Below are 25,104 nucleotides of genomic sequence, written 5' to 3'. Positions count from 1 at the left end.
ATGAACACTTTAGGGTCGAGAGAGAAGAGCAAAACTGTACTTTGTGCTGATATAAAAAGTCTTTACAGATATACTTGATTGACACTGACCAGCTATTGAACTCGTAGTCAAAGCTGATGGTGACCTCTGCGTCCTTGAGGATTTGCGTGACGGCGTAGATACAGAGGTGGATCATGCCATCAGCGATCATATGCCGAACCTGGAGGGGACAGAAGACATTATGTATTAGCTTGGCTAGGACTGCATCCATTTCCCCCCCCTAGAACAGGGGTCTCCAACACGTCGCAAGCTAAGCTTTTCTCGCTTTCAAAATAGGCACATTCTTCTCTTCTCCCCTGCAACTCTTCCCCAGGTGCTTCCTGTACAAGAGAAAGCAGTGCGTTGTTTTCTAGAAACACACCTGGTAAAATAATGGTTAATAAAAAAACTAAGGGGGGCACTTTCAAATCTGTGATTTATTATAAAATTGTTTTACTCACTTGTATTTTTCCTGGCTTTAGATTTCAGTATTTCACTCTCAAAATGACAATTGTTCATAGAGAAACAACAAAATTGGATGTTCTGAGTCCATGGTTAAATCATATCAGAAGACATTTTGTTTTATTAGGTCTGGAAGAAAACTACCACATTGATTAGTGTAATTCCCCTTTAAATTGCACATCTAGCGAGTGAGGAAAGTGCCGTCAAATGTGCTGGTTCTGTACTGCTGCTGCTCATTTCAAGGCAAAGTTCACAAATAACAATAGTGATATACTTCTGCCAGGTAAGCCCACAATGCAGTTAACACTCATTGAGGAGGTTGTGTGGAAAGCACCACAGACAAACAGGGGAAACTTTTCTGGACATGAATTGGCAGATATTGTTTTAGGTTTGGCTTTTTAAGCCAACGGGTGGCTAACCAGGGGTGGGATAATGTCAGTGTTGCGTTGAATAGATAGTATCTGGGAGCTTGCGGTGTCTGATACTTGTGAGATTGGTTTATGAAAGTCTGCGATGGAACACATGGAAAATTGCATTTAGGCCTACTTTCAAAATTGTTTGATCGACCTGTTGGAGACTCCTGCTCCAGAAGGGTGAGTCTCAATAGGCATAAATGGCCTCCTTTCCCCATCTTTTCCTTCATCTATGCTGATGCAAGAGCCCAGGAAAGGTGAGAGCTAAATTCACCTGGTCTGACATTTCAAATGAGTGAAGTGAACTAAAGGAGAGGAGATGAGGGAGTAAGTGTAAACTACTGAGATGCACCCAATGACTTTCTTGAAGAAAAAAAAAAATCAGAACAAGATGGCTGACCTCTGCGCTGGGTGTACAGGACCTCCGGATGAAGCGTGCGTCATTCCCAAACGTCCGCGCGTCCACGCACATCTCTACGTCGTTGAACTTGGAGTAGAACAGCACGAAAGGGTAGGGCCTAAAAGAAGTCAAAATCATGTCAACATGTGTATTTTCTTCATAAAAAAACCATGCAATGGTGCAGCATATGAAAACCAAAATATTCCACCTTAAAAATGTCAGATTTGACATATTACCTCAAAAAAACTAAACAAAGATGCCACATTTTTATTGGGCCTGCTTGAAAAAGCATGGACGTTTGGGGGAACGTTTAGGGAATTCTGCAACCATATGGAGAAGTGTAATGAACGAATGCATACTTTTTGAAGAAGTGTCCGTTGACCTCAAACTGCTGTTTGAGCATGACCTTGCCCCGGTACTCGATGATCAGGGTGTCTGGCTCTAGATCCCTTGACGCCCGCAGGATCTTCCGGTGCTTCTGCACACGCGTCACCCGCCCCAGTTGTAACTGCATCTGAGAGCCAAGCACCGTGTTGTTGCACGCCAGCTCCGTTCGGTTAATTGTGTCCATGGCATTGGCCGAGGCGTTGACCTGGGCCGGTGAGGTCGTCGCTGGCGTTGTATCGCCCACTACCACGCCCTCGGCAGCAACAGTAACGGTGGCGGCGCGGTGCAGCTGGAGCAGTGTCTGGACGTCAGCACTGTACTGGTTGGCCGTGGCCTCCTCGTACTGGTCCGTCCACTGGCGGATGCGGCTCTCCCAGCCCTCCGCTGTGGTCTCGTCCACTGCGCTGGCCTCCGTAGTGGAGTTCTGGGGGAGGGGAGGAGAACGGTTTTACTTCAGAGCCGTGTAGTGTCACCTCCATTCTAAGACCTTTCATAAATGACCATGTCAGGTCTACAACCCGTGTTTCTTCCCCTTAGATGAATGGGTTATCATGGGTGGGTGGTGCACTGTGCTCTATATCAACTTAACATATGATAATAAAATGGGAGTACGTCACTCTCATTTTTACGTCACTCAATGAAACCCTGATGCTAACAAAGTGGCACTGATTTCTTCATCCCATTAGCAACTGCTGTGAAGTTTGTTTATACATTGATATACAGTACCAGTCAAAGGTTTGGAAACACCTACTCATACAAGGGTTTCTTTATTTTTTTGTTGTTGCATTTTCTACATTGTTGAATAATAATTTAGACATCAAAACTATGAAACAACACATATGGAATATGTAGTAACCAAAAGTGTTAAGCAAATAAAAATATATTTGAGATTTTTCAAAGTAGCCACCCGTGGCATTGATAACAGCTTTGTACTCTTGGCATTCTCTCAACCAGCATCACGAGGTAGTCACCTGGAATTAACAGGTGTGACTTGTTAAAAGTTCATTTGTGGAATTTCATTCCTTCTTAATGCATTTGAGCATTTGACAAGGTAGGGGTGGTATACAGAAGATACCCTATTTGGTAAAAGTCTATTATGGCAGGAAGAGCTCAAATAAGCAAAGAGAAACAACAGTCCATCATTACTTTAAGACATGAAGGTCAGTCAATCCGGAAAATTTGAAGGACTTCTAAAGTTCCTTCAAGTGCAGTCGCAAAAACCATCAAGCACAATGAAACTAGCTCTCATGACGACCACCACAGGAAAGAAAGACAGAGTTACCTCTGTTGCAGAGGATACGTTTGTTAGAGTTACCAACCTCAGAAATTGCAGCCCAAATAAATGCTTCAATTCAAGGCACAATTAAACAGCATAGCTACCACAGCACTCTGCAGTGATACGCCATCCCATCTGGTTTGCGCTCGGTGGGACTATCATTTGTTTTTCAACAGGACAATGACAAAAAAACACCTCCAGGCTGTGTAAGGGCTACTTGACCAAGGAGGGAGATGAGTGCGGCATCAGACGACTTGGCTTCCACAAATCGCCCGACCTCAACCAAATTGAGATGGTTTGGGATGAGTTGGGCCGCAGACTGAAGGAAAAACAGCCAACATGTGCTCAGCATATGTGGGAACTTCTTCAAGAATGATGGAAAAGCATTCCAGGTGAAGCTGGTTGAGAGAATGCCAAGAGTGTGCAAAGCTGTCAAGGCAAAGGGAGGCTACTTCGAAGAATATCAAATATATTTCGATTTGTTCAACACTTTTTTGCTTACTACATGATTCCATATGTTATTTCATAGTTTTGATGTCGTCACTATTATTCTACAATGTGGTGGGGGAGTTTAATGAGTAGGTGTTCAAACTTTTGACAGGTACTGTATATAATTGAACGTCACAGCAGTAGCTAATGGGATGAAGAACTCATCAATGCCACGGTTAGCATCATGGTTCCATTGAGTGACCTTTGACTGGTAATGTATAACTAAAAAGATCCTCGGGAAGGAATTCATCTTACCTTCATCCTCATGGACTTTCTAGAACCCTCTCTGAAGGCCTGTAAAGACAGACACTCATTTACTCAACGTTTCAGAGTCTACTCACAGCGTTTAGACAGCATTCAGAGGGTCTCCTACTCACAGCGCTTAGGCAACGTTTCAGAGGGTCTACTTGTGTTACCACGTTTCAGAGATTCACAAAATATTGTAGCAAAAATAACTTTATGCTACTAGAAAAAGACTGCAACTTCTCTCTTGGCCTCTAGAGGTATAATTGGCATATTCAGCCTTAAGAGCAAGTTAAAACAAGTAACTTCACCATCTTGGTCCTCTTCCTAGCTGTGGGTTATTCATTTGCTCCCTCAGCCCCTTTCCACACTTTGAATGTGTGGCATTTGGCACACTTGGCCATTTTCCCCATACTATTGTTGTCTTTAGCAAGGATACTCTTGCCGTCGCTACCGCCTGCCTTTAGCCCAAATGGTGGCTGGCACCTTCTGCTAGCACTTCATTTTGGCACTCTTGCCTGGCATGTCTCGCATTTCACACACACTTAGGACTCTTTGCTAACTGTGCTCTTTTGAGGACTGTGCTCTTGCTCCCAAGTTCCTACCTTTATTTTCTTGCCCTTGGGCACTCCGCGGGCCTTCTCCGTGCTCTTCTTCCTCTTCTTGGACTTGTTCCGCTTAACGCGGTTGACTGTGAGCGTGATGCTGGTGGGCGTGTGCTGCGTTGCTGTGTAGGACACCGTGGCGGGCGACACTTCCTCGTCGCCACTCTCCGTGGCGCTGCTATCGCCCACTAGAAGCGCAAGAGAGACTTGAGCATTCACAGGTACTTGGCAAAGTTAGTTTCCACCTGGGCACGCCAACAGTAAAGACTTAGGGTTGGTTTCCCGGACTAAAATGCTATTTATTCTGCATTTAACTTTTTAGACCAGGCCTAAGGCTGCTTTCACACCAAATTGGTTTGGAACGTTTTTTTCTGAACTCTGGCGCATTTTCTCCCTTAGGTCAGTACGTTTGGACTGGTGTGAACACTATTCGCACTAGGGAGCGCAGTAAACACGCCGTGGTTCGCTCAAAAAGGGTGATCTTGGTACGATTCCGTTTGTACGGTGGTGTGGTTCGCTGCAGGTGATCATGCAGTCCCGGACCAAACACAGTAAAAGAACCAGAGGTTCATTCAGTATTATTGGTTGTTTGACTGCGATCATTTGATCAAATGCACGCAGTGCCTTAACATACGGTGAGTAAGAGCACATTTATGAGCGCATCCCATGCAGATTAATGGAGAAGGGGGCTACACTGTAGGCTACTGAGCCGGAAGTGAAATTCTACACACCCCATTGCAGTCTTCACATTTTGTGGCCTTAATACAACATCTAAAAAGGGATTACATCATATTTTCAAGTAATGAGGTGGCAGCATCATGTTATGCTTGTCATTTGAAGGGACTGGAGAGTTTCATGTCTTTTGATCCTGACAAAGGAGCAACACTCACGTAAAAAGTTAAAGGAAAACCTGCCTCAGTCTTCTGAAAACCTAACCTTGGGATATAGTTTTATCAGCAAGAAATTTAGATTTGTATGCCAAAGACACACCAGAATGGCTCTCCAAGATGTCTTGCGTGTTCATGAGTGGTCTAGCCTCTGTCCGGACTTACATTTGCTTGGCAATCAGAGTCGAGGTTTAAATATTGCTGCCCAACAATGATTCCCAACCAAATTTACTGAGCATGAGATATTTGGACCAAAACGATGGACATATGTTGCCCTAAGAGTCGTGCAGAGTTGGTAGAATACTTTTCAAAATGATTAACGCTGTAAACTCTGCCAAAGGTGCTTCCAAGAAGTATTAACTCTGGGGTGTGAAGACAAAACGCAAACCAAACTTTCACTTCGAATATGTGGAGTAAGTCGTTCAGATCTGAAGGATTTTTACATTTAATTTTCAGGCAGCAAAATGTGAAGACTGTGCAAGGGGTGTGTCGACTTTCACTAGGCACTGTAGTATACTCTTCTCCTCCGTCGGCCGTTGTAACAGTTAGTAGATATTGCGCGGTTTCCTCACGCATTTTGTTGGGTGACCAAAGCGAAAGTAATAAACTCAGCAAAAAAAAAAAGCGTCCTCTCACTGTCAACTGCGTTTATTTTCAGCAAACTTAACATGTGTAAATATTTGTATGAACATAATATTCAACAGACAAACTGAACAAGTTCCACAGACATGTGACTAACAGAAATGGAATGTGTCCCTGGACAAAGGGCGAGGGGCAAAATCAAAAGTAAGTCAGCCACCAGCTGCATTAAGTACTGCAGTGCATCTCCTCCTCATGGACTGCACCAGATTTGCCAGTTCTTGCTGTGAGATGTTATCCCACTCAGCCCTAGCCCTCATGCTCCTATCCAAAAGGTCCCAGACTTGCTAAATGGGATTGAGATCTGGGCTCTTCGCTGGCCATGGCAGAACACTGACATTCCTGTCTTGCAGGAAATCACGCACAGAACGAGCAGTATGGCTGGTGGCATTGTCATGCTGGAGGGTCATGTCAGGATGAGCCTGCAGGAAGGGTACCACATGAGGGAGGAGGAAGTTTTCCCTGTAACGCACAGCGTTGAGACGGCCTGCAATGACAACAAGCTCAGTCCGATGATGCTGTGACACACCGCCCCAGACCATGACGGACCCTCCACCTCCAAATCGATCCCGCTCCAGAGTACAGGCCTCAGTGTAACGCTCATTCCTTCGACGATAAACGCGAATCCGACCATAACCCCTGGTGAGACAAAAAACAACTCGTCAGTGAAGAGTACTTTTTGCCAGTCCTGTCTGGTCCAGCGACGGTGGGTTTGTGCCCATAGGCGACATTGTTGCCGGTGATGTCTGGTGAGGATCTGCATTTACAACAGGCCTACAAGCCCTCAGTCCAGCCTCTCTCAGACTATTGCGGACCGTCTGAACACTGATGGAGGGATTGTGCGTTCCTGGTGTAACTCGGGCAGTTGTTGTTGCCATCCTGTACCTGTCCCACAGGTGTGATGTTCGGATGTGCCGTTCTTGTGTAGGTGTTGTTTCACGTGGTCTTCAACTGAGGACGATCAGCTGTCCGTCCTGTCTCCCCGTAGCGCAGTCTTAGGCGTCTCACAGTACGGACATTGCAATTTATTGCCCTAGCCACATCTGCAGTCCTCATGCCTCCTTGCAGCATGCCTAAAGCATGTTCATGCAGATGAGCAGGGACCCTGGGCATCTTTCTTCTGCTGTTCTTCAGAGTCTCTAGAAAGGCCTCTTTAGTGTCCTAAGTTTCCATAACTGTGACCTTAATTGCCTACCGTCTGTAAGCTGTTAGTGTATCAACAACCGTTCCACAGGTGCATGTTCATTAATTGTTCATGGTTCATTGAACAAGCATGGGAAACAGTGTTTAAACCCTACACAAATGAAGAGTTGTGAAGTTATATTGATTTTTACTAATTATCTTTGAAGGACAGGGTCCTGAAAAACGTGCATTTTTTTGCTGAGTTTATGAAGTTTGAGACACAGAAGTTATGCTTCTTGATAATCATTGATGGATTTAACATGACCATTTTCTCCCATTAACAAATGACTCGCATGAACACACATTTGGCAATGTGAAACCAACCTGCCCAAACGCAAAAAATACAACCGTAACAGATAAAAATCAAAGTCGGATTCGAACTACTATAGCTACAAGCAATGTGTGAAAAGCCCTAAACTTAATCAGTGTCCAGGAAAATTGGCCCATGGAGTTGACGTAGTTTAGTTGAGGCCAAGTGGCACCATGTATATACGTAACGCCCGTGCATCAATGTGGTGGCCGAATGCGTTTTCCATACTTGGAATACGCACATTGAGATGCATGTTATGTAGTCTATCATTCACCATACCTGACACATTTTCTTGTTTCCGGCGTTGGCCGTCCATTCCTTTCCTCCTGTCTAGCCCCCTGAAATCACAGGAATAAGAACATCACAATTAGGAAATTGCAGATCTTATAGGCCTTTAGCAAGGTGAGATATATATATATATATCTCTCTCTATCTCTCTCAATATATGACTTATACTATGTCTATGTTAATCTAAGCCAAATAGAAGTGGTGACCCACCATTAACGTAGATGGTGGGTCACACACAGTTGAAGTCAAAAGTTTACATACACTTAGGTTGGAGTCATTAAAACTATTTTTTCAACCACTCCACACATTTCTTGTTAAAAAAACTATTGTTTTGGCAAGACGGTTAGGACATCTACTTTGTGCATGACAAGTAATTTTTCCAACAATTGTTTACAGACCGATTATTTCACTAAATTACAATTCCAGTGGGTCAGAAGTTTACATACACTAAGTTGACTGTGCCTTTAAACAGTTTGGAAAATTCCAGAAAATGATGTCATGACTTTAGAAGCTTCTGATAGGCTAATTGACATCCTTTGAGTCAATCGGAGGTGTACCTGTGGATGTATTTCAAGGCGTGCCTCTTTGCTTGACATCATAAGAAAATTAAAACAAAATCAGCCAAGTCTGATTCATCCTTGGGAGCAATTTCCAAATGCCTGAATGTACCACGCTCATCTGTACAAACAATAGTACGCAGGTATGAACACCATGGGGCCACGCAGCAGTCATACCGCTCAGGAAGGAGACGCATTCTGTCTCCTAGAGATGAACATACTTTGGTGTGAAAAGTGCAAATCAATCCCAGAACAGCAGCAAAGGACCTTGTGAAGATGCTGGAGGAAACGGGTACAAAATTATATACATCCACAGTAAAACGAGTCCTATATCGACAACCTGAAAGGCCGCTCAGCTAGGAAGAAACCACTGCTCCAAAACCGCCATAGAAAATCCAGACTACGGTTTGCAACTGCACATGGGGACAAAGATCATACTTTTTTGGAAAAATGTCCTCTGGCCTGATGAACCAAAAATAGAACTCTTTGGCCATAATGACCATCGTTATGTTTGGAGGAAAAAGGGGGATGCTTGGCAAGCCGAAGAACACCACCCCAACCGTGAAGCACAGGCTCATGTTCTGGGGGTGCTTTGCTGCAGGAGGGACTGGTGCACTTCACAAAAGATGGCATCATTGAAGCAACATCTCAAGACATCAGTCAGGAAGTTAAAGCTTGGTCGCAAATGGGTCTTCCAAATGGACAATGACCTCAATCCTATAGAAAATTTGTGGGGGAAAAAAGGAGGCCTACAAACCTGACTCCGTTACACCAGCTCTGTCAGGAGGAATGGGCCAAAATTCACCCAACTTATTGTGGGAAGCTTGTGGAAGGATATCCGAAACATTTGACCCAAGTTAAACAATTTAAAGGCAATGCTACCAAATACTAATTGAGTGTATGTAAACTTCTTACCCACTGCGAATGTGATGAAATAAATAAATCAATCACTCACTCTACTATTATGCAGACATTTCACATTCTTAAAATAACGTGGTGATCCTAACTGACCTAAGACAGGAAATGTTTACTAGGATTAAATGTTAGGAATTGTGAAAAACTGAGTTTAAATGTATTTGGCTAGGTGTATGTAAACTTACGACTTCAACTGTACACACACGACATTCCACAGAGTGTACAATGTATTCAGAACCTTTTCTCAAAATGGCTGCCGCCGGCTCTCACCTGCAGCTCTCGCACTTTATGAGGAAGCCATCCGGAGTCAGGCTGCAGTGGCACCAGCTGGCCACGGCCCCTTCTTCCTCCGACGAGCTGTCGCTGTCAGCAGAGTTCTCCTCCTGGCGGCCGTTGTCATGGTAGCGGGAGGTAGGGCCGCGTGCCACGCCGTTGAGCTCCATGCGGGGGATGATGGTTTGGGAGAGCGGGGAGGCGGGTGGGGTGGGGGGAGGGGGCGCGCCATAGTTGTGATCCTGACAACACACAACGGAAGACTGTTGCATCTTCAAACAATGGGTGTTCAGGTACAAACAAACAAAAAAAGAGGAAGGGGAAACGGAAAATGGAAGACGAATGTGAAAATGAGGGCAAACAAAATGGTACGTGACAATACAGCATGTTAGCTAAAAACGCACGAGGGCGCTGCGAACGTGTTAATCAGCATTAGCGATTCATAGCATTGAAGCCTTGCGGCGACTTTTTTGCTACGTTTTGATACTTAGCATGTCGTGCGGGACTCTCCTTCCTCTCGGATGCAAGACTACGCTTGCAACTGTACTGGCCTTACGCGCTCTTAGGCCGACACATTCATTTAGGATACTGACGAAAAGTCCACAAGGGACATCTTACAAAAAGATACTTGATCGGAATGTTGATATCGTCAGATATGAGAGAGACTGGCCTATACAATTGGCCACATCGTGACAAAGGAAGAAAAGAGCTGTGTACTCACAGTATATGGTAGTCCCCGATACCCATGACTCTGTGCACTCACACAGCTGTGGTTGGGGTAGTTTTTCTCATTCACGGCAGGGCTTGCTTCCACTGACTCAGGGCTGAGAGAAGAAGAGAGAATGAAAGCGTAAGCAGTAGAAACATGGACAGTAACAGAGTAATGGTACAGACACAACGAGAAATCTGACTGCTGATAGGTACTTAGCACAGTTGGAGGCTGTTCCTCCTCTTGCAAGAACAAAGATGAACTAAATGCTTAACCAATAAATAATTTAATTCACTCTCCATTATCCCATACTGCCAGTTACAGTTCGCTTGCAAGCGTCGCCATTTAGCACAACACAGCTAGCTACTCCATCGACTCGACAGACAGGCAAGCTGCTTCATTCAAAAAAAACAAATCCATTGTGATTTAATTATAATGTTGCTAACTACACTAGTTATCTATACTGAATGCAAATATAAAACAACATGTAAAGTGTTGGTCCCATGTTTCATGAGCTGAAATAAAAAGATTCCAGAAAATTTCCAAATGCACAAAAACAGGATTTCTCTCAAAATGTTGTCAACAAATGTGTGCTCATCCCGGTTAGAGTATTTCTCCTTTACCAAGATAATCCATCCACCTGACAGGTGTGGCATATCAAGCTGATTAAACAGCATGATCATTACACAGGTGCACCGCGTGCTGGGGACAATAAGGCCAAACTAAAATGTGCAGTTTTGTCACACAAAACAAGGCCACAGTTTCAAGTTGAGGGAACGTGCAATTGGCATGCTGATTGCAGGAATGTCCACCAGAGCTGTTGCCAGAGAATTGAATGTTAATTTTCTCTACCATAAGCCACCTCCAACATCGTTTTAGAGAATTTGGCAGTACGTCCAACTGGCCTCACAACCACAGACCGCGTGCAACCCCACCAGTCCAAGACCTCCATATCTGGCTTCTTTACCTGGGGGATCATCTGAGAACAGCCACCCAGAGAGCTGATGAAACTGAGGAGTATTTCTGTCTGTAATAAAGCCCCTTTGTGGGGGGAAAACTCATTCCTGATTGTCTGGGCCTGGCTCCCCGTGGGAGGGCCTATGCCCTCACAGGTCCACCCATGGCTGCACCCCTGCCCAGTCAGGTGAAATCCATCGATTGGGGCCTAATGACGTTTTCAATTGACTGATTTCCTTATATATGACCTGTAATTCAATAAAAATTGATTCGTTGAAATTGTTGCATGTTGCGTTTATATTTTTGTTCAGTGTAAATAGCCAAGAAACACAAAGGACAGTTTCACGTCCGTACACTTTCATTTCAAGTAAATATGTAAAAGAGCAGCTTGCTAGTTAGCTTACATTAGCTCCAGCATGCACAAGCCAAACAAGCTACTGCCACCTTGTCACCTGGAGTATTTAAATGAAGCAAATCGGAGGCAGAACTGTTCTGTGTGAACAACAAAAAGGTAACTGCCGACACTCTGGGCAGAGGTGCTAAGCACCTACCGGCAGTCAGATTTCTCAGTGTCTGACCCTTAAAAGAATATAAAACAAAAGTTGGAGAAATGTAGGACTCAAAAGATAAAACGAGATCCAGATATAGGGAAAGTTAGGAGATAGAGAATGAAATATGGTATCTAGAAAGAGTAAACAAAACTACAGGGAAAGCCATTTTTCAACTACTAAGCAGCTAAGCTCAGTCATATTCATAATGCAACAGGAAAAAGAGAAAAGACAACCTAAACTTGCCAATAAAGACATGCCCGTTGTAACTTATCATCACAAAACGTTTTGGTACAGTTTGTCTTGATGAATACTACCATGTTGGGGTGGGGGTCCTGCATTAACCTGCTTTACTTGTAAACAACTCTAAGGTGATATCTCCTAGACCTGTTCTGTACACTAGGTGGCACCACAGCCCAAAACATCCTCAACAGCTAAGGGAAGTCTGGGTGAACGATGACAATTCAGGAAATGGAATGTCAGCGGCCATGATGCGTGTTATGCAACTCCCCCGTTGCCCTTTAGCAGAGGTCTTGGAGGGAGGGGAGAAGAGAACCTTGTCTTTTTACCCAACAACTAACAGCCCTGGTACACGTAGCCCTGCCGAACAATATCAAATGTCAAAAGGCTACATGTCAAAACAAGAAAATACTACATCCCGGCTGGTGATTTTTCTAAATGTCGCCCATGTCTGCTTTTCTGTTTCTCATTGTTTTCATGCGAGGTGAAATCCCCCACCCTGCATGCCTTCCCGAGTCAGGTTGGGTTTCTTAGAAGGGAGATGTATGGGGGAGGGGGAAGAGCCTGATCCAGCTACATTCCATAGAAACTCAGTCATCTGGCTCACCTACAGGGTAGTAGGAGCACTGGGTTCAGGTTGTTTTCCCTGTACGGTCTAGAGCCATTTCCTCATACAGCACTCAGCAAAACAGCTGGCTCTTGTTCCAATACTTGTCTGATTTAACCTCAGTCACCCTAAAGCTCTCTTGGTCATCACTGATCAGTTACAGGCTCCGTCCCAAATGGCACCCTATTCTCCATACATTTTTAGCAAAAGTAGTTCAGTATGTATGGAATAGTGTGTCATTTGGGGCGCCGACACTGTGATGGGGTGGTTGAATGCAAGGCCTGACAGGGGAAGGAGGGTTCAGATCCGAATGGTCCCACACGCTGCCTTCTGCCCCATAGATAGAAAGTAGGGATGTGGGGATGCACGATATATCGGTATCAGATGATATTAGCTGAAAATGTTAACATCGGGGTCGGCCCGATGTCTAAGACGTAATGACTCCACGTCAACAAAATAAATGCACAGTAATAGTGTCAATGCTATTGGCTTCACAACATACTATGGAACGCCTTTGGGTCTTTGCGTGTCAAAAAAGACCAGTCAGATAACACTATTTGAGATGTTAAATAACACAGATTATAGAATGTTGTGTGTTCTGAATTTGCATGTGCAAGTCAAAACGCCACCACTCCTATCAGTAGCACTTGTCAAAGCTGTACAAAGAAAGTCTGCAGACAAGCAGACACCGGCCACGAACGACGCATTTACAATACTACGTTGGCAATGAAGCATCATTTGTTTGACCACAACTTCTGGGGTTGCTAGCTTTAGCTTGGTACCTAGCTAGCACCAATACAACCAGCCCGAAAACAATGACCAGTAGAAACTGCAGTCATTTTCATTATTCTTTGCAATGATTTAGGAATCCTTGTAAGTATTACGTAGGTGACCACTTGTTGTTCGCCTATTGAAATTGAACTTCAAATAAATAGCTAGCCAGCTACTTAACCGTGTTGCTCAAAGCTAACGTTATAAACAGCCAAGCTAGCTTCATCTGGCTAGTGACGCTCGACCGGACCGGATTATGTGTTGTGAAGGTAGCCACAATAAGGATTAGGCACAATAGTGGAATTTGCGGTTTGCCTTCAAAATAGAAATACCTATTTTAAAGTGATGCAGAAGGTTACAATTGGTGGAATCATGCCATATTTAGACTAGATAATGTTAACCTCTTCAACCTATGGGGGCGCTATTTCATTATTAGATTTAAAAAAACGTGCCCGTTTTAAGCGCAATATTTTGTCACAAAAAGATGCTCGACTATGCATATAATTGACAGCTTTGGAAAGAAAACACTGATGTTTCCAAAACTGCAAAGATATTATCTGTGAGTGCCCCAGAACTGATGCTACAGGCGAAACCAAAATTAAACTTCAAACTTCAAACAGGAAATGAGCAGGATTTTTGAGGCTCTGTTTTTCATTGTCTCCTTATATGGTTGTGAAAGCGCCAGGAATGAGCCTGCCCTTTCTATCGTTTCTCCAAGTTGTCTGCAGCATTGTGACGTATTTGTAGGCATATCATTGGAAGATTGGCCATAAGAGACTACTTTTACCAGGTGTCCGCCCGGTGTCCTTTGTTGAAATTGCTGCGTAATCTCCAAGCTGCTCGCATTCATCCATGTGATTGAGACAGAGGATACTAACAGGAACGATATATCATTAAGAGCTATGTGAAAAACACCTTGAGGATTGATTCTAAACAACGTTTACCATGTTTCAGTCGATATTATAGAGTTAATATGGAAAAAAGTTTGGCGTTTTGATGAATGAATTTTCGTTTTTTTTTGGAAGCCAAACATGCCGCAGGAAACGGACCGATTTCTCCTGCACAAATAATCTTTCAGGAAAAACTGAACAGTTGCTATCTAACTGAGAGTCTCCTCATTGAAAACAAAGGTAAATGATTTTATTTGAATGGTTCTGGTTTTTGTGAAAATGTTGCCTGCTGAATGCTAACGCTAAATGCTAACGCTAGCTATCAATAGCTATCAATACTGTTACACAAATGCTTGTTTTGCTATGGTTGAGAAGCATCTTTTTGAAAATCTGAGGTGACAGTGTTGTTAACAAAAGGCTAAGCTTGAGAGCTAGCATATTTATTTCATTTCATTTGCGATTTTCATGAATAGTTAACGTTGCGTTATGGTAATGGGCTTGAGGCTGTAGTCACGATCCCGGATCCGGGATCGCTCGACAAGGTTGGAATGTGAAGCAATGAAATGGGGTCAGTCTACTCGGTGACACCCACAGAACACAACTTTTAAGAGTTTACGCAAATATTAGTGTTGTAGCTCTTATCACGGGACTCACCTCCCCAGTCAGCCTATTGTGTGTAATGACATTCATATTGCACTATACAGCCAGCCGTACCTAAGGATTGGGGATCAATGAAATGGGTTATCAGTCTACACAATACCCAAGATAATTTTTCCCAACATCCTCCTCAGAAAGACTCAAACATCCATGCAGTATTGTTTTTCCTCTGAAATAGTGTTCAATACACAGGTTGATAAATGTGGCTCAGTTCAGTAGTTTCAGAGTCCAGCAATAAGAGCTACAACGTTATTGTTTTCTGGGTGTCACCGAGTAGACTGATACCCCATGTCATTGATCCACAATCCATAGTTAAGGCTGTACAGTGAAATAAGTATGCCCTAAACACAATTCTAAAGTATAATACATCCAGTGTGATTTCAGATTTGTCAAATTAACAAATTGCCCAACCTCATTTAGCATGATCTATTCAATTATGGCATAATTCTACTATTTGCATCACTGTCAATGACATTTATTTTGAAGGCTACCCGCAAAGTCCACTATTGTGGCTAATCCTTATTGTGGCTAGCTTCACATAGATGGTTCTGACCCCATTTTAGATGACACCTAGCTATTTAGTTAGCTAGCTACTGAAACAGATGTTGTTTTGCTATGTTTTTGGGGATGAACAAAACGTTTTGGTCAGTGTGGTGTGTATAACCTTTATTTAACTAGGCAAGTCAGTTAAGAACAAATTCTTATTTACAATGATGGCCTACCCCAGCCAAACCCGGGCCAATTGTGCGCCGCCCTATGGGACTCCCAATCACGGCCAGATGTGATACAGCCTGGATTTGAACCATGGACTGTAGTGACGGCTCTTGCACTGAGATGCAGTGCCTTAGACCGCTGTGTCCGTGTGCGTTACCTATTTAACTGTAACAGAATGCTTAATAGGCCGTTAAAATTCTAAATATCGGTATTGTTTTTTTTTGGCAAGGAAAATATAGGATATCGGTCAAAAGTGTTATATCGGTGCATCACTAATAGAAAGGCATCCGGTAGTACTCCTGTATTCTGTCTAGGCTTGGGCGGTATACGGAAATAACCACGGGATGGGTTTTCAATACCATTATAACAATTTTAACGTTTTTTAATAAAATGTGAATATTTGTAGCTACTTAAATACCTGCTGTCAACTTGAACAATACGTTAGCAGATAAAGAAGATCATTCTTCATTTCACCTGAAACACTTTGCATTATGAAGTTCACTGGTACTCCCTAGTCACGTGGCGTTTGTTTACAAGCACACGACGAGAGCACGCGCTTGGTTATCTAGTTACAGTATGGAATTCACAACTAAATGTTTGGAAGCTGGATATCTTTTAACTATTAAGTTAAGTCTAAAATGTGCTGAATGCTCAGCAGTTGTGTATTAGATTTGCTAATTTATTAACTTGTTAGCTTGATAACAGCAGAGAATCTCCTCCTTATCAAGAGCCTTGCTGTGTAATATTTGTTTGGTGTGTGCAGCAAACTGAGAAGTACTTTTGAGTTACTTATATAAATTTGAGCAGGGATGCATGTTTGTCCTGCAAATAATTTAGCTCAGACACTGTATAAAATGTTCACAATGCACTTGTTAGCATTCTCTATGGGATATTACATGGAATTGTTAGTATTGCGAACCTATGGATTAAAAAGGCTCAGTGGGGTTTGAAAAGAGCACCCCGTGTTCAGTGCTGATGTTACCGAATATCCTGGTATGGCACAAGGTCGGTATGAAAGTATGACAATCGGGATACCGCCCAAGCATAATTCTGTCTGTGGTGGGCCCCAGCTTCCTGGTCTAGGTTGGAAGGCCTTCACTGTGACCAACACTTTCCAGCTCTCCTGGTCACTTCCTGATTCTGACCACAGTGGAAACACAGCAACAGCTAGTTTAGAAACGTTTTGAAATGCTGCACATAGCTTGTTGGGTAGTGAAAAAAAGAGGGGACACACACACACACACACACACAAACCCTAGCACCTCTATCCTCAACCCCCCCTCCCCTGTGGTACTCACTCTGATCCAGCAGCCATATCTGAGTAGGACGTTTCTGGTGTAGTGACTCCCAGCGCGATTACTATGCTCATGACGTCCAGCACAGCGGCACGCAGGGAGGAGGGGGAGGGGGGGAGGGGGGAGAGGGATGGGACAGGGGGGAGGAGGGGGGGGGTCACGGGGTCTGAACTGTAGTGACAGACCACTCCAGGGGTGGGGTGCCGCAGAGCCGCAGCCGACGGCTCACGGACATGGGGAGACCTGGGGAGAGAGCGAGAGGACAGGTCAGGAGTGAGACAAACGCGCACCCCAAACACGTCCACCAGCGAGCGCACACACACACACACACACACACACACACAAAAGGAAACAAGGAGTCAACAAAAGACACTTCTGATCCCATGAATTTGAGTTGGGTATAGCCGAAAATACAGGTAGAGCCATATAAATATAATCTGTATATTCTAAATTATATATTTCTATGGGTACAACACTAATATACGGACACTCATAAAACTGGGTCTCCCGCTGCTGTTAATACACAATTGGACCATTTCATTTGGATTCTCAATGAACTACCGTGAATCATAAAATTTTAGAGGTCATTCTAAAGCGATACAACAAGCCTAAAAGAAAGGCTACAGAAGTTGTCACATACACCGGATAGGTGCAGTGAAATGTTTTGCAGGGTCAGCCATTGTATATGGTGTCCCTGGGGCAAATTAGGTTTATGTGCCTTGCTCAAGGGCAAGTCGACAGATTTCTTACCTTGTCGGCTCCGGTATTCGAACAAGCGACCTTTCAGTTACTGGCTCAGCAGCAATACTCTGTCAAACCTAAAAGCCAAATGCAAAACAAGGGGAAAACTGTTGCAGCCCCATGTTCTGTAAGTGTGTGTGAACAATGAACTTGATTGAGTTTCAATAACATGGGTCAGCACCTAGGCACCTAAGTTGGAGAATAGGCCTAATGTTAATAGGGTTTTTCCACACCAGTGTGGACAGGGAATATTTTTGGTATCTCAGATTCTGCTCTGAAATTTTCACAAAGAAAATTAAATTGGGAGGAAGGATGTTTGTCAATATGTTGTGTCAAATGAACAATGTGCCAATCCTCTCCAAACTGGGATGGTATAAATTGATACAGAATCATTTCTTAATTTATAGACTAATCAACGCTGATCAGGCCCCCGGTGCTGGCCGATATGCCGCCCTAGCAGAGACAAAATTGCCACCCTCCTATCCCCGCAAAGTAGAATAGTAGCCTAGGCTAAACACAATGTAGGCCCACAATGCATCTTTATGAATGCCCATGTGGTAGCCTACCGTTTGTCATTTCTTTCATAAATTTGTGAACGTGTGTATTAGTCATTTACTGCTCTCATTCTCGGGGTGGAAACGTTGTTCGCAGAGTTCACAACCTGCTACACTTGTGAGAAATTAGTTTGGGTTCATAACAAACCATCATTTGTGTGTTCCATGTGAGCATCTGTCTGGTTTCTCTGTCCTGTTAAAATGTTGATGGCGCGTGCACTTGAGCACGCATAGAAGTACCTTGCCTGCTTCTCGCAAATGTCAAATATAGGAAAGTGCCCATTTTGGGGGATGTCTGATTGTCTTAACTCACCATGTCCACCAATAACAAGCTGGGCTTCTCAGTAATTTTTTCCTTCACCTCAAAGTATATCAAGTAAGTCTTTTTAGAATATATATATATTTTAATATATTTGTTTTACATCCATTCAAATGATAATACTTCCTCACATTATTTGAAAAATCTTTCCAACACACCCCCTCGATAATCAGCATTGCTGATAAATAGGTTATGGGCATATTGCGTGTATTTGTTTCCATTTTAAATTATTGTACATTTCCTCTTCACATTATAGCATAGCTGTACCCCACATACTTTCCTTGTCAAATCATTATCTTATAGCCCACTTTCGGAAAGCCTAGGTTTTTAAAAAATACGTTTTAAGGAAAGGAGAAATATGTGCTTGTGTCTGGCGTATGCTCGTAGCTTTGATTGATGGGTGCTTTTACTGGGCTGTGCGCGTGAGAGTTCGCCGATTCTCTATACGTCCATTCAGAACAATTCCTAAAGTAGCCTGTCTGGAATCCATCCCTTTAAATCATGACAGGAGCTTTTGATTCTCATCTCATTACGACGTCCTCTCTGATGAACATGCCAATGCCGTCGAATGACCACAGCAACAGGGTGTGACGTAATGCGAATATTTTGCTGGAAAAAGTGGGAGAGAACCCACCAGACTTCGTTTGAATGGTATTGTGCGTCGAAATCGGATCTGTATGAAAAACAATTATATACAGAACAGGTAAGCATATCTTTATTTTGACTCTTAATATAAAGATGCGACAGATCCTCTCCAACCTGGCATATCTTAATATTTATAAGTAATAACCTGAATGGTAATAACAAAGTGTAATGGCTTTTCTCCAACTAGGTTTTATTAAAGAAGCATATCCAACAAGTGTACAGAATTGTGACCTTCCCTTTTTTGCACGCCACTTATGTCGGTGACTTTGTACATTGGCCTGGCCAATTATCATAAGCTCAAATTCCAAAAACATTCACATCCCTAGCACCACCAACACAGTGAATGGGAAAATGGATTCAAACGGAACTCTTTGCTGGTGATTTGCAATCTTAGATGAGGGCTATGATTGGTTAATTACATATATCAATTTATTTTAATAAAATGTGCCATATTTTCAAAAGTACCAGAGAGCCCGCTCTTAAAACGTGATGTACGTGTAGAGTATTAAAGGGTAGGAAGCATGAGTTTACTCAAACTAGGGCTGCTGCCCCGCCACCCAAAAAAACGATCTTCGTCGAACAAGAGCATTCTTTCGACCAATCGATTGGTTGAAAATTTTAAACGTGTATTTATCCCTATATAGACACATCCTATGTGTTTTAATCAATTCAACTATATGCACTGAGCTTGTCTGATGCCTTAAGCAAACTGTTTGACAAAATAATTATGACACAAATGACTAGTTGGAGGCTGGTCCTGGCTCAGACTTGCTGCGCTGGGCGTGACTAACTAGCATCCGTCGTCTTTCGCTCTACTCCCTGCTGCAGCGACCACCACAGAACATCAAAAGTGTGTATAGCGCTGTCCGTGTTGCTGAAGCTTTAACATAATTACAGCCATTTCTGACTTAAGTTGTTACCAAAACACCTCATTTGTTTAGGAAAAACATTTCCTATTCCCTTGCTCTATTTAAGTGCATTTGGAAAATCATTCAGACCACTTGATTTTTCCCACGGTTACATTACAGCCTTATTCTAAAAGGTTATTACATTGTTTTTGTCTCCTCCATCTACACACAATACCCCATAATGACAAAGCAAAAAAAAGTTAGAATTTTTTAGCAAATGCATAAAAAAAATAAAAGTATTCAGACCCTTTACTCAGTACTTTGTTGAAGATCCTATGGCAGCGATTACAGCCCTGAGTCTTCTTTTGGGTATGACGCTACAAACTTGGCACATCTCTATTTGGAGCGTTTCTCCCATTCTTCTGTGCAGATCCTCACAAGCTGTGTCAGGTTGGATGGGGAGCGTCTCTTCAGAGATGTACGAGGGGGTTCAAGTCTGGTCTCTGGCTAGGGCACTCAAGGACATTGAGACTTGTCCCGAAGCCCCCTCCTGCGTTGTCTTGACTGTGTGCTTAGGGTCGTTGTACTGTTGGAAGGTGAACTTTTGCCCAAGTCTGAGGTCCAGAGCACTCTGGAGCAGGTTTTCATCAAGGATCTCTGTACTTTTCTCCAATCCTGACTAGTCTCCCATTCCCTGAAAAACATCCCCACAGCATGATGCTGCCACCACCATGCTTCACCGTAGGGATGGTGCCATGTTTCCTCCAGACGTGAAGCTTGGCATTCAGGCCAAATATCTCAATCTTGATTTCATCAGACCAGAGAATCTTGTTTCTCATGGTCTGAGTCTTTTGGCAAACTCCAAGCGGCCTGTCATGTGCCTTTTACTGCGGAGTGGCTTCCGTCTGGCCACTCTACCATAAAGACATAATAGTTGGAGTACTGCAGAGATGATTGTCCTTCTGGAAGTTTCTCTCATCTCCACAGAGGAACTCTGCAGCTCTGTCAAAGTGACCATCGTGTTCTTGGTCACCTCCCTGACCAAGGCCCTTTTCCCCCAATTGCCCTTCCCCCCGGGCGGCCAGCTCTAAGAAGTCTTGGTGGTTCCAAACTCCTTCCATTTAAGAATGATGGAGGCCACTGTGTTCTTAGGAACCTTCAAAAGCTGCAGAATTTTTTTTGGTACCCTTCCCCAGATCTGTGCCTTGACACAAACTTGTCTCGAAGCTCTACGGACAATTCCGTCGACCTCATGGCTTGGTTTTTGCTGACATGCACGGTCAGCTGTGGGACCGTATATAGACAGGTGTGCCTTTTCAAATCATGTCCAATATATTTAATTTACCACAGGTGGACTCTACATAAATTATAGTCCTACCAAAAAGTCACGTGTTTTTGTAAAGTGTTTATTACAGCAAAGACTAAAAACAGTCAGATTCATTTGTGAACGCAATTTCCGAAATGGAATGGTTGTCCTGTTTATTGTTAACGATAATTATTCAATGTTTGCTTTGTTATTTTAAAACTAAAATGCTTGATTGCATTTCAAATCATGAATGACTCGTATGCTATGAAAGACCTGAACAAATAAATGATTGATTGATATGGTAGCCTATATAAAAAAAATAATTGAAATAGGCCTTAGGAAGTTACGGTTTTAAGACTAAACAGGATGCGCTCTTAGGCCTACAGCTCGATGGTGGTTATACAAGGCTGCTATACGAAGCCTACTAATGATAATGAAATAAATAATTATTATATAAAGGAAAAATTAGGGGTTTTATAATTACGGTCTTAAGAGTCCAGCTTGTGAACTGCAGCTGGCAAGCCTGAGGTGATTTACAATCTGACAAGAAAGGTCTACGAAAGTGCAAACCCGTGCCATTGGTAGGTTATAAATCAATGAAAAGTATATTTTAACCATTTCACATAACAAAATTGAAGAAGTTTAACCCTAAATCCACTTAAAATCAGTGTAGATGAATGGGAGGAGACAGGTTCAAATATATATATTTTTAAGACTTGAGAAAATTGAGACATGGATTATGTATGTGGCATTCAGAGGGTGAACGGGAAAGACCCAAAAATATAAGTGCCTTTGAATAGGGTATGGTAGTAGGTGCCAAGAGCACCGGTTTGTGTCAAGAACTGTAATGCTGCTGGGCTTTTCATGCGCAACAGTTTCCTGTGTGTATCAAGAATTATCCACTACCCTGAGGACATCCAGCCAACTTGACAACTGCGGGCAGCATTGGAGTCAACATGGACCAGCATCCCTGTGGAACGTTTTCGAAACCTTGTAGAGTCCAAGCACGGATGAATTCAGGCTGTTCTGAGGGCAAAAGCCGGGGTTGCAGCTTAATTAGGAAGGTGTTCACAATGTTTGGTAAAGTCAGTGTATATACAAGCAGTTTGTGAGACTGGAAACGGATAAAGACTGACTGATGCTGTTGAAATGCAGTTCGAGGAGAAACGACCACACTGGATTTGTGTACATCTCGCCAGCCAAGGACGACAAGGCTTGGGTAGCTGCAGGTCAAGTTGTCCATTCCCTGTCTCCTTTTGAGGACAACAAGGGGAGGAGATACCATTTTATAGAGCCTTTGCTGACAGATTATAGGGTGAGAGATTAATACAAAGCATGAGCTAATAAAATGAAAAATGAAAGCACTGAATTGAGTTTTTGTATGTTTATTCAGTTACTCAGGTGGATTGCTAATAATAATTTAATATAAAACATTTGTCATTGATGACCTAGAATGAAATGACGAAAACGTTGTACATTTTTGAAACTGAGTGCAGTGTCATCATTTGCTGTCTTGTCTTTTTGGGACCGTGTCACATCCACAACGCAGAATGTCACATCCACAACGCAGAATGTCACATCCATAACGCAGAATGTCACATCCATAACGCAGAATGTCACATCCATAACATTCTCCTCTAGTGTTACGAAATTTAAAATATTTCTATAATAATTGGAGGTATGCAAGCACTAATTCGCAATGAAAACAGAGATGTTCAAATAAAGCACATTTGTGCATTTCTGGTTGTTAAGACGGAACCAACGAGCACCCTTTGAAAGCCTATGAAATAACTGTTCAAGACACTTGAGATTTCTTGGTTCTTTGGAGGTGCACTGCATTTTCAAACTATACAAGTATTATAATTATGTCTGGTGAAGAAATAATTAATATACAAAAACACTCCTTTTACAGAGTCACAACCATAACGAATATCATAACCATACCGGTAAATGATCCTCTCTATATAACAATTGCTGCATTTTCATTGTGGTTGTTTTAGTGTAGCCAAGCCTTACTTTCAAAGTGGCTATTCAGAGAATTGAGATTCGGACATTTGCCGTTGTGTCCCTTCTCGCAAAGATGCATGTCCATTTCTGTCACATCCATAACAAAAGTTTTGCTGTTCCGTTACAGAATTTTAAGTAATACCACTGAAGTAAGTGTATACACTTCCCCCTAAAGGGTTCTGTAAATCTACACATTCACATTTTCATTAATGCCTGATAAGTCAATTCTGTGAAACATTTTGTTTCTCATTTTGAGTGCAAATGCCATCTACATCACATCTACATCATCATCATTCTTCCAAATTAAGTTTCTATGTGAGAAATGCCAGAGCAATCTCAGTTTGTACTGGCAATAGCAATGTCAACTAACGTTGGATATTTCACAGCTTCATAGCAAAAGAGTGTTCCATACTCAAAATCGGGAAGTGTCCATTTCAAGTACCTTTCTATGGCATTTGGTGCCCCCCCCCCCCACACACACACACACACACACACACACACGTAACTAGTGCATGGTACGGCACAAGGGGCCACGTCAAAGAGCCACCTATAATACCTCACATTACACAAACACTATGCTGAGTCATGCTGTCATCCATGACATGGGGTTGTGTGCAGGCTAGGTTGGCGGCACTGCTCCACCTAGATCGGACTTGCAATGGCAATGACTGTCAAGGACGGACTTTCCGCATCCCAAATACAGTGCACTATTTTTGACCAGAGCCCTACAGGTTACTGTCTGACTGTACGCTCTGGATAAGAGGGTCAATATGTAAAAGTAAAATGTAGTGCACTAAATAAGGAATAGGGTACTATTTGGGATGCAGACATTCCCTTCCATACAAAGGCTTCCACTGCCCAAGGCCAGTAGTGCTTTCCAATGTAGAGAAAAACAAGCGCCAGATTCCTCAGTCACCACCACCCCACCCCTACAGCAGGAGCTCTATCTGGGCCTCCCTCTCCACTCACCAGGAACAGTACCAAGGACAACCAGCGGGGGCAGTGTTTGCCCAGACAGACATAACTTGGGGGTGAGTCATTCAGAATTAGGCTGGGCAGCCGGTCATGTGATCCACACTCCACGACTACGCAGACGCTGGAACACTGACCCACACTCCCCCAGTCTCATCCGCCCAGCCACCTCGCAGGATAGCCAGGAAGCAGAGCAGACTGTGGCTGCAGAAAGAAGCAGCAGCCCTGGGAGCGTGTGAACCCAGCAGCAGCAAAGAGAGAGAGAGGATTTGGCTTAGAGCAAGGTCACCTTTAGGCCACCCACACGCACTGACTGACTCTCACACAGACATGAACGCATTCAAAACATGCACATGTGTACACACACACACAGTCACAAGGGTGTGGCTTTTAAGGCTTCCAACAAAATCATTCTTCCGCACTACACAGACCTTGATCCACCCTTGTATAATGCTCAAGTCATTGTTCAACTGTAGTGGTGTGTCCAGTAATGGGTAGCCTAGTAAAAGTACTGAGATGCATGGCATTTCTGAACTGGGCCCTTAGCTACGTTTAAAGCTAGCTTGCATGCGTTCCCAGAGCCTAGTTACCAGCATCTAGCCACAACAATGGGTTAGCTAATGGCCTAGCTGCCTCCATTAACGTCAAGGTCGGCTAACTCTGCTGCCCAAAGTTTATTTCTAGGTGGACAGCGATAACCGTCTCTTGATTTAGAGTGGAACTTGCTGACAGAAATTCATAGACGACCGTGGAATGGTTTGGTCCTAGAAATGTTTTATGAAAATTTTAAATACATGTTGCTGTAGATTCAAGCCTAGTGTTAGGTTTGATTTGAAGGAATAATATACAAAGCGTTTAAGGTACAGATCAACATGTCAATTTTACACTTAGTTGAATTCCTCTTTAAACCTGAGGGACCATTTGGTAACTTTTCTTTGAGATAAAATGCTCATCTATAACAAGTGGACTATAGTCAGAAA

At 43.1% G+C, this 25,104-nt stretch overlaps 1 protein-coding gene across 1 annotated transcript in view; it reads right to left on the bottom strand.

Annotated features, from left to right (window-relative positions):
• Nucleotides 1-25,104, bottom strand: part of setd5 (SET domain containing 5) — a 49,679-nt gene that overhangs the window by 11,152 nt on the left and 13,423 nt on the right. Inside the window, 9 exon segments of the mRNA XM_052527293.1 lie at nucleotides 90-199; nucleotides 1,294-1,411; nucleotides 1,653-2,104; nucleotides 3,701-3,739; nucleotides 4,294-4,481; nucleotides 7,591-7,649; nucleotides 9,342-9,586; nucleotides 10,066-10,168; nucleotides 16,736-16,975. Of these exon segments, the coding sequence (XP_052383253.1) occupies nucleotides 90-199; nucleotides 1,294-1,411; nucleotides 1,653-2,104; nucleotides 3,701-3,739; nucleotides 4,294-4,481; nucleotides 7,591-7,649; nucleotides 9,342-9,586; nucleotides 10,066-10,168; nucleotides 16,736-16,806 (1,385 nt within the window). The 5' untranslated portion in view covers nucleotides 16,807-16,975.

The sequence above is a fragment of the Oncorhynchus keta genome, chromosome 10 (genome assembly GCF_023373465.1).
Source record: "Oncorhynchus keta strain PuntledgeMale-10-30-2019 chromosome 10, Oket_V2, whole genome shotgun sequence".
Classification (NCBI taxonomy): domain Eukaryota; kingdom Metazoa; phylum Chordata; class Actinopteri; order Salmoniformes; family Salmonidae; genus Oncorhynchus; species Oncorhynchus keta.
This window is presented reverse-complemented; position numbering and strand designations above follow the sequence as displayed.